Raw genomic sequence first — 11,515 nt, 5'->3', positions numbered from 1 at the left:
CTCAGCACGATGGAGCTCCCGAGAGCCCTGGTGGCTCGCCTGTCTGTCCTCCATCCTTCCAAGGTCAGCGGATGGCCTGTGGTGTTCAGCTTCTGACCCTCTGGAAGCCAGGTTTGAGGCTGCTGATTTCCCAGTTGTTTCTGGGACGGAGCCGGGGCTGCCCTGCCCAGCACCCTGGCTGGAGGAGGTGGCAGTGGCGGGTCACAGAAGGCAGGCACACACCCGGCATTTCCTGCCGGTGACGAGGCCTGGGGTGCGGCGCCGCAGGCCAGGGGCCTTGTTTCAGGGCCCACAGCAGCTGGGGTGGGACATGCCGTTTCCTCTGCACCCCCTTGACCAGCAATGGTTCCCTTCTGCCTCTGAGGCCCCCTGTCCTCTGGTCTTTGTGCCGTCTTGGTGGATGGTGTCCTGGAATCAGTGAAACAACGTGGCCTGCGGAGGGAACGCAGGAAGGAGGCCTGCCAGCCGGACCCCGCTTATGTGATGCTAAAACTTGGGCTCCCCAAGGACAGGGAGGTCTTGGGTTTTCACACGTCCAGAAAAACCCGGTGGAACAGCAGGAAGACCAGAGGAAACCCCGTCGCATCCAGCTGGCGACTCTCAGAACCTGCAGGGACACAGGCCGTGTGGACCACACTGCAGAGCCCGGGTGTGGGCTGTGTCCGCGGAGAACACGTGCCCTCCCCGGGGCTGCAGGCACAGACGGCAGGACACCCGGAGCGCGTGCCAAGTCGGGGCCTGGGGAGGCTAACCCATCCAGAGCCTTGTGGGCTCTGCGGTCACACAAAACGTCACAGGCAGAGCGAGGGAGCCAGCCAGGCGCCAACAACAGGTGCCTTTGGACCAGGAGTGGACCCCGCAGTGGGGTGGGGGTGGTGAGAGACCTCCCACCTCCCGAAGCACTCCTCACTGGCCACTTGCCCGAGGACAGGCGCCACATGTGCCTGCAGGTGGCGAGGGAGGGGCTGAGGGTGCTGTTGGGTTTGGCTTAGAAAAAGCTTCTTGGAGGGCTTCCCTGGTGGCGCAGCCGTTAGGAGCCCGTCTGCTAGTGTGTGGACACGGGTTCCAGCCCTGGTCCGGGAAGATACCATGTGCCGCGGAGCAACTAAGCCCATATGCCACAACTACTGAGCCTGCGCTCTAGAGCCCACGCACCACAGCTACTGAAGCCCACGTGCCACAACTACTGAGCCCACGTGCCTAGAGCCCGTGCTCCGCAACAAGAGAAGCCACCGTGATGAGAAGCCCGCGCACCGCAACGAAGAGTAGTCCCCGCTCGCCGCAACTAGAGAAAGCCCACGCGCAGCAACAAAGACCCAACGTAGCCAAAAATAAGTAAATAAAATAAATTTATTAAAAAGAAAAAGCTTCTGATTTTCACCTTAAAACCTCTAAGCTGCTGCAGTGTGAGAAGAGGTTACGTAAGAGGACCGCTCAGAGCGGAGGCCGCGGAGAGCGGCTGGAGGGCCCCCGGGGGTGGGAGGAAAGCCCCAGGCAGGGCTGCAAGCAGGCTGTCAGGGAGCCGGGGGGAGCGAGGAGGCCGCCCACCCCTCAGCCCCAGGGATGGGATGTGGCTGGGGGTGGGCAGCCCTGCCAGGCCTGCCGGGGAGCAGAGTCTCCGCCCTGCCAGCTCAGGGGAAGACTGGGGGCTGACCCCACGGAGAGGTGGAGGTGACTGGCCACGGCGTGATGTAGTTGCGGTGCGCGGGCTTAGCTGCTCCGTGGCATGTGGGCATGTGGGATCTGACCAGACCAGGGCTCGGACCCGTGTCCCCTACCTTGGCAGGCGGATTCTTAACCACTGCGCCACGGAAGCCCCTAATGGAAGGACTTTAAGAAGAATGAATTTTCAGTAAGATTAGAGGACATATTGCGGCATACTTGAGAATAAAAGAGAGTATTTGGAAACAGAAAAAGTGACTTCTGAAAAAATGGAATAGAGACCGTGAAGGATAGATGGACACTGCGGAGAGCCAGGGTCAGCCAGGAGAAGCTCTGGAGGCTCCTCCATCCTCCACCCAGAGGAAAATGCAAAGAAGGAAGTCCCACGGGAGAGGGGGAATCAGATCCAGGATGAGCCAACCTGGTAGGAGTCTGGGAAGGAGAGTAAGGGCCATAGGTGAGAACCTATAGCCAAGCAAAGAATGGGCAAAATGACCCCAATTTAAAGAAAGACTCAAAGCAACTCACTGCCCTGAGCATCAGGCAGCTCTGCTAACCCCCAAAGCAAACAAGACCCCCGACTCAGCCGACGGGGGCAAGCGAGTGAGTCCAGGATAGCAGAAAGCACTGCTGCCGCTTAATGCGGAGAGCAGGCTGTCTCAAGGGAGCGGGTGTCAGGCCATCACCGCTGCCAGCAGTGCTGGGGCCGTGGACGTGGGCCTGTGCTCAGTGGCACAGTAACCAAGAACACGAAGTTACCATAGAAATTCAATGGCGGTTACCCTTGCCTTTGAGGTTGGCAGGAATGTAAACTGGCACTGTCTTTTTGGAGGGAAAATTGGCGGTATTTATCACAACGTAAAGTGTACATGGTTTGTAACAGAGAACTTCAGAAACAATCTGGGTGTCCATCCAAGACAAACTCAGTTGTTTAAAACGCGAAGTCCTACACAACCAATAAAGCTGGGAGCGCAGTCTGTGAATTTCCTCTCCGGAGGGGCATCTCCAGGCCTTGTGATGCTGGGGTCAGGGTTGGTGAGCAGGGCTGCGGGCGACTGGGATGGGGTGTGCGTGTCCCAGCTAGCAGTGCCCATGGGAGTGGGGGAAGCCGGGGAGACAGACCGTCTGATTTTTCAAGAGAAGCTGGAAATACAGGTTTTTACGTGAAGTCTCTAGGTTTAAAACAGCTGGCATCTAACTAAAACGTGAAAACTCCTGAGAGAGGGAACAAGGCGTGTGTGTGCAGGCCGCCTCCTTCTGTGGCCCCCGGGCACCCTGGTTAGGCAGCCCTGCTCTGGCGGGGGGGGCTTCGAGCAGGTGCTGCGGGGACTTGGAGGCCCCAGTTCTCAGCGGGCAGCCTGTGAGACGGCACCTGGCTTGGACTTGGGGGACAGGGGAGGAAGGTAGATCCTGCCTTCTGGTTTGGACGGGGCTCCAGAGGCGGGAGGCTGTGTGAGCCGTTCCTTCACGCTGCTTTCCCCTTTCCGTTCACGGCAGACCCCTGGGCTTTTATGTGGGCACGGGCTGCTGGCTGGAGACGTCCTGGGGCCCCTGGAAGGGGCAGAGGTGATGTGTGCCACATCTGGGCCACCTCCGCAGAGTGGGTGCCACGGTGCCACCGCCACCCCACCCCGCCTTGCCCTGCCGGTGCCCGGCTCTGGTGTGTGGCCCCGGCATGGGGAGGAGATGGTGGCCCAGACACAGGGGTAGGATGTGGGGCCCATGAGGGCCAAAGGGGCTGGCATCTTGGGGGCCGAGGGAACGGCAGGCAGGCACCCAAGTCGTGATGGGAGGCATCTCTGGGGGCAGCTGACGCCCATGTCCCCCTCGGAGGTCAGCTGTGGCCCCGGTGGTGGCCCGCCCCCAGCACAGCCTTGTTGGAGGGTGAGGGCCCAGGGTGGAGCCAGTTGACCGGCAGAGAGGAGCCCTGTGTGGCCCTGTCTGGACACTGCCCCCTCCTGGCTGCCCTTCTTCGCCACCTACCGCTCTCTGTGCTGCACCACAGTTGCACGGCTGGCGGGACGGTCCTGGATCCTGACACAGCCCTGGGGCACGGCCAGCTCCCAGCTCCCGGCCACAGAGTGGGCCCTTGTCTCTGCCTGTGAGTGAGTCAGAGAGGCAAGCACTCCTGCAGCTGCCCTGCAGCCAGCTCTGCGGGGCCCGGTGAGGCCCCTCCCTGCTCACCTATATCCCCGGCCCTCGGGGGCCAGGACCTGCCTCTCTTTGGCCTGAGGGCAATGGGCTTGTGGACGGAGGGCCCTCAGCCAGAGTTGCCACATGGGCCCCCCGCAATGGGATGCCTTCCTGCAGGGCCTCGGGGTAGATTTAGAGGATGGAGTAGGTGTAGGCTGGGTGTCGGGGCCCTGCCCCAACAAGCATGAGCACTTGGGCCCGTAGGTGATGCTTCACCAGGCAGAAGTGTCTGAATTGAGTCCTTGCCCTGGACAGGGCACAGGACACCCGGGTTAGGCTGGAGACCCATCCTGAGGTGACACAGCCAAGTCTGCCCATCTTGTGTGCAAAGGGCCTGTGCCCTTCGTATGCATGTGTTTCATAGCCCCGCAGGCTGAGTGTGCCCAGCGCCAGCAGGCCCACGGGACAAACGTGCTGGCCCAGAGGGTGTGGGGCAGGTGACGGGCTGGCTCGTGCTCCAGGGCGGAGCCCAGACAGGACCGGCTGCAGGAGTTCGGGGCAGGCCCCTGCTGGGGCAGAATGACCCCCAGTAACTTGCCTGGGTCCAGGGCCAGGGGACCAGACTGTCTTGGAGGTCCCATCTCCTCTCCAGGCCTCGGTTCCCCTTCTGTGTTGCATCACCCCTGGGGAGGGCCACGCTGGGGAGGGTAGATGGGCATGGAGACTTATGGGTGCTGGCTCCCCTGAACGCTGGGTTACGGCCATCCTGGTCGAGCCAAAGCCCTGGAACCTGTTGCACTGGCCCAGCTGGGCAGGGCCAGCAGCCTGGGAGGCCTGCTCTCCCTCTTAGATTGAGGGCCCCCCCGAGGCTCTGGGGCTCTGCAGAAACCCAGGGCCCGGCCTCGGCGCAGGTGCTCTTAGTACCCGGCAGCCCATCCCGCTCTGCGCAGTGAGCAGACAGCCCAGCTAGCTGCTGGGGCCTCCATCCCTGCTGCCCCGTCCCACAGTGGGGGCTGGACCTGAGCCCCCTTCTGCTGGCACCAGCTGCTGGCGGTCCTGGGCCCTGCAGAGCAAACCAAATGCAGAGAATGTCCCATGTGTGTCCATTCAGCCTGGAGGGACATGTGGCACCTGTACCTGCTTCCTGCTTGGGCACAATTGCTCTTTGGATGCAGAGCTGGGGTGGGGGCCCAGGGCTTCCAGGACACGGGAAGCTGCTCTCAGAGGCCCCAGAGGCGTGGTGGGGTGGGCGGACCTGGCGTTGGGCAGGGGTCTGCTGGGCTCAGGGGGCAGCGTGGTGGGGCTAGTGCACTGCCGGAAGGAGTGGACGGTGGGGGCACAGTGAGCCGATGGCTGCCCCCTGAGCTGTCCCCTAACCCGGGTACTGGCCCCCGTCCTCCCCGTCCCCCAGGGTGGTGGTGCTGCCATCGGGGGACCAGCAGCCCCTCCTCCCTGCAGACTGGGCCACGTTTGCCGTCAGCTCCAGCCATGGCATCCGGCTGTGCTCGGGCCGCCTGCTGGTGCCGGCCTACACGTACCGCGTGGACCGGCGAGAGTGCTTTGGTGAGATCTGCGAGACCGGCCCCCACTCCTTCGCCGCACCTGGCACCACGGGGGCCTCATGCCCAACCTGCGCTCGGGCGAGGGCCAGTTGGCGGTGGTGGACAGGGGGCAGGCCGGTGGCATCCTCTACTGTAGTGCCTGGAGCCCTCTGGGCAGACACGTGCAGGTGCTCAGTGTAGATGAGGGCGCCTCCTTCCTGCCTGGGGAGCTGGTGCTCGCCCTGGCCGGGGCCGCCGGGGGCTGCCAGGGCAGCATTGTGGGCTTTCCGGCCCCGCCCTCCAGCAGGCCGGAGAATGAGGGGTGCTCCATGGGTACCAGGAACACCCTCCACCCTCCACACCTCTGCCCTGGGCCCCAGGAACCCCCAGAGGAAGGAGGGCGCTGGAGATACCCGAGGGGGCGGGGGGCTGGGTGGGATGGAGGGATGTGGGGATGGCTCCGGTGAGCCCGGCCCAGGGCCTGGGCTTGAGGGGAACAGGGGGACCTGGACCCCCGAGCTCCCGGTCCCCCCTCGGCCTTGTCTCAGAGCCCCACGTGGCTGCTGTATTCCCACCCGGTGGGGCGCAGGGCACAGCTGCACATGGGCATCTGCCTGAGCCGGTCGCCCCTGGACCCCCACAGCTGCCCGGAGCCCTGGGCGATCCACGAGGGCCCCAGTGGCTACTCTGACCTGGCGTCCATCAGGCCCACCCCCGAGAGAGCCCTGACCTTCGCCTGTCTGTATGCGAGTGGGACCGGGGTCTCCTATGAGGAGATCTTCTTCTGCATGTTCTCCCTGCAGGAGGTCCTGGGGAACGTTGGGGCGGGCACCGGGCATCCCAGCCTTGGGGACGAGCCTCTGGGGCGCTGCTGGCCCTCCTGATGGGCCTCTGGCCAGGCCTGGCCCCGGGTGCCCAGGAGGAGCGGGGAGGGGAGCAGGGGCGGAGGATGCTGGGAGGTGGCAGGGTGGGGGCGTCGGTGTGACCCCAGGCCTGGACGGGGCTCCATCCTGGAGAGGCGCCTTTGCTCCTTGGCTTCTCCATGGAGGTTCGTGAGGGTGAGTGTTTGTGTGGGACCTCATTGAATTTCACAGAAGCTCAGTTGTAACAGTCTCCAAGCAGGGCTGGTCTTTAGGAAGGAGGTGTACAGCCGGAAGGGAGGGTGGCCTGGATGGCCCAGGGTGGACGGGCGGCTGGCCCTGCATGGCCCACCCCTCCCCCTCCCAAGGCCGACAGCAGGGGCTGGGGCGTGTGGCGGTGGGAGCGTGGCGCCGGTATCCTTCGCTTAGCCCGTGGTGCTTGGTCGCCTGTACCATTTTCCTCTTTCCTCTTGCTCTGCTGGCTTTTTTCTGGCTTATGAACAAGAAATAAAGGGATCCTGAGTGTCTGTCCAGGGCTGTCTCTCCTCAGTTGTTTCCATGTTGAAGCCTGGTGAGGGTCCCCAGTGCTCTAGCCACGTCACTGTGGGGTCTGCCCCCCTTAGCTAGACTCTCCAGTGCTGGGGGCTGCCAGCCATGGGGCAGGGGGACAGGCAAAGCCTTCTCTGCGCGGCAGCCCCAGACGTGCCTGGTCTGCACTGCCGGCCGGCGGGGCCGGTGGGGAGCGCGGTGGCTGCCCCTCCCTGGATGGGTCACCTCCCAGGACCGGCCCTCTGTGCCCTCGTGGAAGCACCTTCTTATTTCCTCTTCTTTGTAACATCTTCTTTCTGGTTATAAAAATAAAATGTGTTCATTGTAGAAAATTTGGGAAATGTATAAAACTATAAAGAAAAAAGTGACCCACACATATCCTTCTGCCCACCACAACTATGATTATCTTTTTGGCATTTCTTTCTGATTCCTTGAAGAAATTCTTTTTAAAAACATATGACTTCATTTTAGCACGTTATCATCCTTCCCAGCAGCTCTGTTTACGGCCCCGATGCTCCATGATGAGGACCCTGCAGGGCGACCTTCTGGGGCTGGTCAGTTTCCCCAGTTGCCGGTCATGCGTGATGAGCATCTCTGGGGTGTCCCTGGATGGCCCCAGTTTCTGTCACCTCCTTAGCCTGCATTCCGGAACAGCATGACATCTTACATGGTCTTCCCCAAGGGTGGGGACGTGCAGGAAGGCTCTGAGCAGTGGAGGCCCAAGGGTCCCCAGGGAACTCAGAACAGCCAGTCCCCTGGGAGCCGGGAGACACCCCCCCGCCCCCACTTATTGCTCTCTTTCACTGCCAGCCGTCCCTGCAGGGGTGGCCACCATTCAGGGGTCACCACTGGGCTCCAGGCACCCCCCCACCCCCAGGCCGCCTCAGTCCCCCGTAAGGACAGCCCTTCTACCTGGGGCTTTTGGGCAGTGGCTTGAGTCCGCTCTTCTGTTTTCAGGTTTAAGCCACAGAAACTGGCAAAGACGGGCAGGTGGGGCTTTCCAGAGGCCCAGAGGTCACAGGTGTGTACGGCAGTGTCCTGTACTCACTTCCAGACTGGGTGATTATTGTGCCCTAAATTCCACCTGGAACCTCAGATTGTGACCTGTTTGGAGGTAGGGTCTTTGCAGATGTAATTAAGGTTAGGACTGAGAGGAGACCATCCTGGGTTAGGCTGGGTTCTAAGTCAGGCAGGAGTGAGTGTCCTTATAAGAGAAAAGGGCCGTCAGGGAGAAGTCATGTGAAGATGGAGCCCGGGACTGGAGGGACGTGCCCACAGGCCCACGGACACCTGGAGCCCCCAGAAGGGAAGAGGCAGGAGGACCCTCCCTGGATCCTGGGGAGGAAGCGCAGCCCTGGGACTCCTTGACGTGGGGCTTCTGGCTCCAGAACTGGGAGGGGACAGACACCTGTTACTCAGGCTGCCCTGTTTGTGGAACTTCGGGAAAGCGCTGCTGGCCCACCTTGGGGAGGGCCAGCGCCAGCCAGGGCAGGTCCCGGCTGTCCCTGTGTGGGGACTGTGACACCGGCTGGAGTCCTGGCGGGCACAGCAGGCAGGCGCCAGCCCCTCACTCCTGCACCTGCAGCCTGCGCAGGCTCCTCCCGCCACGGGGCTCCCAGCGGGCCGGGGCGAGTCCCTCCATCGAGCACCCCACGCAGGCCAGCCGTGGAGTGAGGTCTCTGAAGCGAGCAGAGCCAGCCTTCGGTGACTGGGTCCATCCCAGAGCTGTGGCTTCCTCGGGGCCCCATCCTGGTTCCTCATGGTCTAGGCCGCGGCTGAGGGCTCTGGGTTAGGGCTTCCCCAGGTGTGACCCACCCCCAGGCAGGGAGGGAGGGTGTGGGGAGAGTCCCTGGGCTCAGGGCAGCTCAGGCCCCCTCCTAAAACCATCCTCACCCACCCCCGAGGCCTGTCGCCACCTGCACCTGCTCTGGCTGGTCCCCGAGGGCTCAGGGCACCTGGTGCTTCCTGCTGTAGGGGGCAGCTGAGCTAGGGAAGGCCCTCCCCGCTCTCCGGGCCTGGATCCAGCTGCTGGCCTGCAGGGGTCAACCTTGCTGGGGCCTGTGGCCCTGGCTTCCCTGGTCCTGGGTGACTGTACCTCGAGCAGTGCCCCACTATCCAGCCTCCGGGGCCACTGGTCCTCAGGTGCGGCCCAGCCTGACCCCACAGGAGCCGCTCCTCTGCCCCCTACTCCCACTGCCCCACAGGCTGATCTGACCCCCCAGGCCCTCTGGGATGGCCCTGGGCTCTCCCAGCCTCCTCCTTCCTTCCCCGGGTCCAACGTGATGGACCAGCCCCTGGGCATTTCCCCAGGCTCTGCCGTGCGCCTGTGGTGCTTTCCCCAGGCCGGGTCGGGCCTTGCTGGGGGTTCTAACAATAATAATTATTACTATTATTGCACTGCAAACAGTCTAGTGCAGACTGCCCCTTGCGTTGTATCCTCTCCAATGCTGTTCCTTTTGTTTCCTTTCCTTGTTTTACTGGACTGGCAGGACCTCCAAGGAAATGTGAAACAGACGTGATGTCTGGTAGACAGAATACAGGCTCCCGAAGGTGTTGGCATCCTAACCCCCGGAACCTGTGAGTGTGTGATCTTCATGAGAAAGGGACCTCGCAGCTGTGATTAAGTTAAGGGTCTTGTGATGGTGGATTGTCCTGGGTTATCTGGGTGGGCTGGCACTTAGAAGGGGGACAGAGGGTCAGAGGGGAGAGCCGGTGTTACGATGCTGGGCTTGAGGATGGGTGAGGGGCCTGGAGCCAAGGGATGCAGTGACCCCTGGAATCTGGAAAAGGCAGCGAGCGGATTCTCCCCCGGGGCCTCCAAAAGGAACTGGCCCTGTGGACACCGTGACTTCAGCACAGTGAGACCCATTTCAGAGCTGAAGGGGGATGAGTTTGTGCTGCTGTAAGCAAGTCAGTTCCAGTGGCCGCGGGAGACGCCAACAGGCGACACTGGCTGCCTAATCCCATTCCAGAGTTTCTGGGACCCGAGTTCCTGAACGCTACCATTCTCACTGGATGCTTCTTGCTCTCTTCCGTGTGTTTTCCATCATTTTCTGTCTCTGTGCTTCACTCTTAGACTTTTCTTCCAACTCACTACTTCTGTCTTTGCTGTGACTGATTGGCTGCAGTCATCGCCTCCCTCCTCTGTCTCTGTCTGTCTCTGTCTTTATGTCTCTCTGTCTGTCTGTCTCTGTCTGTCTAGCTTTCCCTCCCTCCCTCCCTCCCCCCCATGTCTCTCTGTCTCTGTCTCTGTTTTTCTGTCTGTCTGTCTGGCTTTTCCTCCCTCCCTCCCTCCCCCATCTCTCTATGTCTCTGTCTCTCTGGGTCTCCCTCCCTCCCTCCTCCGCGCTGTCTCTCTCCTCCGTCCCTCTCTCTGCTTCGGTACTGTGCTCCGTTTCTGTGTGTGCGCAGAGGGGAAAGGATAAAATACTTAACAGAAGGCCTCCTGTGTGTCACATGCTTTGTGCCCTCCATTCCCTTTAATAAGTCAAAGCCCCTGTGAAGCAGGTATTATGTCCATTTCCCAGATGTGGAAGTTGAGGCTCAGCGGCCTGTGCTGATCCCACAGTTCGGGGTAGAGACCAGCTTGCAGTCCATTTGGTGGCTCCCACATTGAGTCTTTTGAATGTTTTCCGCTGTGTGTCATTAAAACAATTTCAGTGGCCACAAGTGCTTGTTTTAATTAGTCAGTCCAGAGTCTCGGCCCACCCCATTCTGCCCCTAAAGGTGACAGCAGCCTGCTCCCCTCCCAAGGTTCATACAAGAGGAAATAAATGGGAACATACGTGGACGTGTTCCCCTTTGCACCAGGGTGAAATAGTCGCATGGCTGTGGTCCTGCCGCTGACCACCCGAGTGCAGCAGTGCTTGGCTGGGCCGCGTGCCCTGCGGGCGAGGCTCGTCGGTGTGGTCTGGTGTGGCTCACGGCCACTTCCCTCACCCCAATGCCCCCAGCTGCAAACCTCCATCCTGGGGTCCATTTCCTGCGGAGTCCAGACAACAACACAGATGCCTTTCAAGACTCACATCCTAGCTCATGCTTTCTTAGTAACTGCACGATGTGTTCTAGAGCATCGACGTACACGGGCCGCCCAGCATTTCCTTGCTGGGGACACTCAGATGGCTTCTATTATTATTATTATTGCGCTGCAACCAGAGCTGCAGTGCACATCTTTTAACATCTGTCTTTACAAACCAAGACCGATTTCCGCAGGATGGATTCTCAACTGTGGGGTGACAGCACAAATCTCGGCAGTGTTTTATTCTAGTAGATAACAGCAGACTATTCTCTTAAAAGGAGCAGTGATTCACAAGCTATCCATACAAGTGAGAAGGCTGTTTTCTTGCACGCTGTTTGCCTTTTTCCTTTTTCCAGTTTGATGGGTGCACGGCGGCCCGTCCTGCCCTCCCCAGGTGACCGTGAGCTTGTGCTTGCTCCTGTCCTGGTGTGGACCCACAGGGGAGGGGCGTGGGGGGCGCTGGCCAGGGTCCTTCCCGGGCAGTGTCTGTAACAGGGAAGAAGGGAGGGGTTCTGTGCGCTCAGAGCGGCACCGAGAATAAAACTGTGATGAACGTGGGCTGGGGCGGGGCCGTGGTCTTCTTTAGTCTGCAAACCCTGTGCCATCTCTCAAGAGTGTTTGGAAGGTGGGAAGGAGGGAGGCTGCCCACAGAGCTATTTTTAGATGAGATTAACATTTAAATCCGCAGACTTTGAGTAAAGCACGTTATCCTTTATAACGTGGGGGCCTCCCCCAACCAGTTGAAGGCCTTA

The 11,515-nt window shown here is 60.9% G+C and overlaps 1 protein-coding gene across 1 annotated transcript; it reads left to right on the top strand.

The window, feature by feature from the left end:
• Positions 1 to 5,171: 5,171 nt before the first annotated feature.
• On the top strand, positions 5,172 to 6,247 carry NEU4 (neuraminidase 4; the record flags this gene model as incomplete). The annotated part of the gene is given in 4 exon segments (XM_032637715.1): positions 5,172 to 5,388; positions 5,391 to 5,731; positions 5,733 to 5,865; positions 5,868 to 6,247. Coding segments are annotated over 4 exon segments (1,044 nt in total), but the record flags the coding sequence as incomplete, so codon positions are not given.
• Between the last annotated feature and the right edge of the window lie 5,268 nt (positions 6,248 to 11,515).

Source organism: Phocoena sinus, chromosome 7 (assembly GCF_008692025.1).
Source record: "Phocoena sinus isolate mPhoSin1 chromosome 7, mPhoSin1.pri, whole genome shotgun sequence".
NCBI lineage: Eukaryota > Metazoa > Chordata > Mammalia > Artiodactyla > Phocoenidae > Phocoena > Phocoena sinus.
The sequence above is the reverse complement of the archived record's forward strand: the minus strand, read 5'-3'. Positions and strand labels throughout refer to the sequence as shown.